Source organism: Panulirus ornatus, chromosome 61 (assembly GCF_036320965.1).
Source record: "Panulirus ornatus isolate Po-2019 chromosome 61, ASM3632096v1, whole genome shotgun sequence".
NCBI lineage: Eukaryota > Metazoa > Arthropoda > Malacostraca > Decapoda > Palinuridae > Panulirus > Panulirus ornatus.
Window position 1 is genome coordinate 2448701 of NC_092284.1, and position 4807 is coordinate 2453507.

At 36.7% G+C, this 4807-nt stretch overlaps 1 protein-coding gene across 1 annotated transcript in view; it reads left to right on the forward strand.

Moving 5' to 3' along the window:
• RhoGAPp190 (Rho GTPase-activating protein 190) overlaps positions 1 to 3554 on the forward strand; it is a 228577-nt gene extending 225023 nt beyond the window's left edge. Inside the window, exon 34 of the mRNA XM_071696915.1 lies at positions 98 to 3554. Within this exon, the coding sequence (XP_071553016.1) occupies positions 98 to 299 (202 nt within the window). The 3' untranslated portion in view covers positions 300 to 3554. The remainder of the gene's footprint in view (positions 1 to 97) is intronic.
• The last annotated feature ends 1253 nt before the right edge of the window (positions 3555 to 4807 follow it).

The window sequence follows — 4807 nt, forward strand, 5'->3', positions numbered from 1 at the left end:
GTAGGTAATGTTATATGGTATATTTGTTACCAGAAATTCTTCTGTTACTTTGTGTCATGATAAATGCTGTTTAATTAGCATTCTTTTGTTTTTTCAGAGTTGCAGAGAATTGTAAATTGAACTCTATGGATAGCAAAAATCTTGCTATCTGTTGGTGGCCAACTCTGCTCCATACTCTGCAGTTTACAGACATTGCTGAGTTCGAGTCTCAACGTCCACACATCGAAGACATCATTCAGACTATGATTGACCAATTTCCTTTCCTTTTTCAAGGAAAGGAAGATTATGTCATGGTCTGATATTAAGCAGCGTTTTCCTGGTAAACATAGCTTGATTTGTTTACACAGCTTTGTTTTGACAACTCAGGTCAGAACGCTACCTATGATGAACGAAAAAGGTTATGTTTAGCATGAAAACTTTGCCCCCACTTCCTGCAGCCTCACCCTCTGCTGCACTCTGTTCCCTTGTAAGCCAAGAATCTCAGTGTCACATGATCTGTCCCATGGTAATACCTGGACGCTTGTGGCCTCAGCCACACACGACACAACTAGGACGCTATTGGCCATAGCTGGATATACTGCATTGACAATTTACACCATATATTTGGGTGATTAACCCATTTTGGAGGAACTCTGACATGGTGCTGGTGAGTAACAGTTATGAGTTTTGGCCAATTGGTGTTTTAGTTGCCCTGAACTGCTTGTCAGTTCTCAAGTGTACGATATTTCGTACTTTTACGTCACACAGAAATGTGTGGTGTATATGATAGGAAAGTCAACCAAAGAAAACTTATCTTCCTAATTATTGGAATGATAATGTGATTAAATCAAGCAGATGATTGAGTGTTCCAACAGAAGTCAAATTGTTGTATCAGCAATATTGACTGTTTATAAATAGAGTAGTTTTGGGTCAACTTTCCAGTACATTAATTCTCATTTAATGTGTGCCAGAACTTAACCACAGACATTGTGTACAGACCAGATGTGGTTTAGTAAGTCAGATGAACCAAATCAGCCATGGATAATGTTAGGCCAGCAAAAAACCAGTATTTGATTACATTAGGATTTAGGGGACTTAATTTCACCAAAAAGAAGAGTTTTCAGTAAGAATCTCGTATAGTAAGAAGATTCAGTAACTGATAGTGTGATAATGTAGTAATATGGGAGTGGTCGAGGGAAGTTACAGATATTTTGATGCATTTGGTGGGAAGGCAGTATTAAGAATTAGGGTACGAATGCAAATGGATAGTCGTAAAGGTTGACACTCCATGCCAGGCTGGGACTCGCAGGCCACACAGAGCCCATAGTTACGAAGCTCTCCCCTTTAGCTGTGTGCCAACTACCTAACAGGATGACCAGTACCTGTATCTGGCTGGAATTGTAGACATTCCAGCTTGTTACTAGATTTCCTGTGTGCCATGCAGAAAAATTTAGTATGATGTTTCAAGTGGAATTAATCTTTTAACCAGAGTGTTGCTTCTCTTGGGCAGTTTTGGGACGTTTACATTCCCTTAGCAATTTTTGGTGCCTCCTGAGGAGTATCACCTTCCTCAGTAATTCTGGTAATTCCTGTGCAGTATCCTCTCCCTGGGATTCTCCAGTCCCTCCTAGGTAGAGTCCCATATCCCTGGCAGTGTGTGGCATTCCCAGACTTTCTGGGTGGAGTACTTCCATCGAGATCCAGGTTGGATCCCTGTCAAAAAATTGAAATCTTGGTATGATTTGGATAAGGTTAACCAGCGCTGACTGCCAAAAATTAATTTCTTCTTGTGCAAAATATTTGAAGTCGTGTTAAATGTTTTAGTTAATGGAACTTTTATTGTAAAGAAAAACCTTTGACAGAGCTACTGCCTAGGAATGATTGGAAGTGCCACAATCACACTTGGTTTTATTTGCTGGGACAGGAGCTCACATATCAAATTGTTGAGTCTGGCCGTGTGAAGCATTCCATTGTACGACAGTGCTGCTTCTCACCTGTGGATCATCATTTAAACGTTTTTATGACGTTAGTATCCTGCCATGTTTTATCAGCAGTTGCGAGGGAAATCACTTTATAACCTCAGATTTATTGCACAAGCACATCGAGTTGTGTCGGTGTACCTCCAGTGTTGCTATTGTAAAAGAGATTGATATTTTGATTGTCTAGTGATCTGGCTGGTCGTTACGATCTGGCTGGTCGTTATGATACATTTAAACTATTCAAATTTAGGAGATGAGTTTTTTATGAATATATATATATATATATATATATATATATATATATATATGTATATATGTATATATATATATATATATATATATATATATATATATGTATATATATTTCCTGTTATGTCATAGTTTTTAAGTGGTTCATGAGAATTAGCCATAGGTTTGTTCACATAATAGTTTTTTTTCTATGAACTATATATACAAAAGTGTTCTCAAATTGACCAAATAAGCTGACTTTGTTTAAATATGTACAATAAGTGACTAGTTGTGTGGGTTCAGTACGAGCTGACATTATTACCTGTATGAATGATAGTGCCATAGTGTACGGCAAGGACAGCAAACAGTGCCAACGCCATTGTCGACATTTTGTCTCATCGTCTCGCTAGTTGCTCCCTGTACTTTATTTTGTTACTTTGCCTCGTTTAGTGTTAGCCATGTGGCTGCCAAGTGGTACTATGTGTGAAGTTAGAGCTATTCTGTGTCATGCAGCATCAAGTGGTGGCAGGAGCCAGACCAAGATCCCACGGGTGATTGTCACTCATTAGTCTTAGCGCAGATTTGGTATTAACCTATAGTGGAAGTGCACCTGCACCTCAGTCATCAAGGATTAACTCAACTGGAAACTGGGCAGTTTGCTTCGGTAGCAAAGTCTGATTGCCTGGGTGATCAGGATACTGGGTATCAGAGTGCAAGATAGTTTACGTTGATGCTGGTGTGGATCTTGCCGCTGGTGCCATTATCCCTGGTACTGTGGCTGGGTGCCAGATGTACAGTCTGTTGCATAATATGTTCCTTACCTTGTTCTTTATATTGCAGTACTTTATAGGGTTTATGTTCATGTTGAAATTAAAGCTGTGTATGAAAGACAGAACTTAAAAATAACAAGGTGTTTCTTTATGAATGTTTATACTTGGAAATAATTATTAGATCATGAGTTTATATGAGCTGTAATGTTTGAAAAAATTGGCAATATTTCATAGTTAAGATTCAGAACTTTATTATCTGTGATCATAACATCTCTCAAATTTGCCGTATAGCTTAAAATCCAGGTGTTTATTATTTTTACGAGTGTAATGACAGGCCATATTATGTAACTTAAACAGCAAATACTAGTCATCAAGCCCTGCCCACTCGACTGCATCATGTAAAGTTATTAATGTATTGCACTACATATTCTTAAATTCATTGTATAAAGTCTTGCAGCTATACAGACTTGTATAGAATGATCGAGTGAGAGATTCCATGTACAGTGGATAGTGACGAAAGAGAAGTTTTGGTAGTATACTATGTAATGGATATTTGGATTAGTATACTACTGACTATGAATAAAAGGCATTTGCAGTTGATGTGCGTTTATTTTTATCCATTTGTTTACTAATCTTTAGGAGTAGGAGGCAAAGTATCTTTCCCTTCTGTATTCACTTTTTAAAAGTTGTACAAATTCTACTTGTAGTTGCTCCTTCAACAGACTCTTTTCATTCTGTAGAACTGTGTAATGCCTGTATTATAATTGAATTGAGAAACATAAGGTTCTGCTGATATGGCATTAACATAATTCTTAACAATGACATGTTTACCCTTTCGATCATGCATTCTTAGTATTCTTTTTATTTATGTTCAAATCCATTTCCTTTACATTAGATAAATCAAATGTATATATGCAACTGTTGTATGAATAATTTTTGCAGAGTTGGGATGCCCAGTCCTTTCCCAAGGTTGGCACAAAGTTTTAAGTAAAGAAACAAGATCCTTGTCCCAAGAATAATATCAGAATATCTGGCCAGAGGACCCTTTTGCATCTATGAGTTTTCACTTGAAAGGAAGCAAGTGTAGAACGAATGGTAGGTAGGTATAGGATCCCAGTTGAAAATATAGTTTGGAAAGGAAATGAAAATGTGTAACGACTCGTATGGTGCTGCAAATTTAGTACATGATTACAACAAAAAGACATTCAAATTAAAAGGATGGAATGTTTCATAAATGAATATGTTGCAGAATTCTAGAAAAGTTCTTTATTGTAACACTTGCATTATTAGCAGCCTCATTTTGGGGTCATTTTTAATTAACAGCCTTTTTTTATATTTTCACTGAAAAATACATTTACTGAAAGTTACTTTGTTTTCACCTTTATGTTCACTTGTGGCTTTACTCATGGCTGAAATTTTGTCCATATAGGATGGATATGTTAACTTGATCTGTAGAATGGTGCAGCTTGGATACTCCACGTTAAAACCGGTTTGGTTATGAATTAAAGATGGTTCTTTTAATGAAGAATTTTGAGTAATACCATATTTAGAATGTCCTGTCATTTCATAGAAATGGTATCTTTTTGTGATTTACATATTTTAAAGAAAATTGTACTCTGTTTTTAGTAAAAATCAGAGGCTGTCCTTTAAGATACATGTGTCATCATGAACTGCTTTTGAATTATACTTTTATTGGAATTCTTAGCTGTTTGCTCCACCCTAGGTTAAGGATGAGCTCATTGAATTTCACTGCACAGAACATGCATTAAGAACTCAAAGAATGGAGTAAATCTGGTGAAAATAGTTTGACCATCTGCCACTTTACTAAACACAGCTGACCTTAGGTATGTG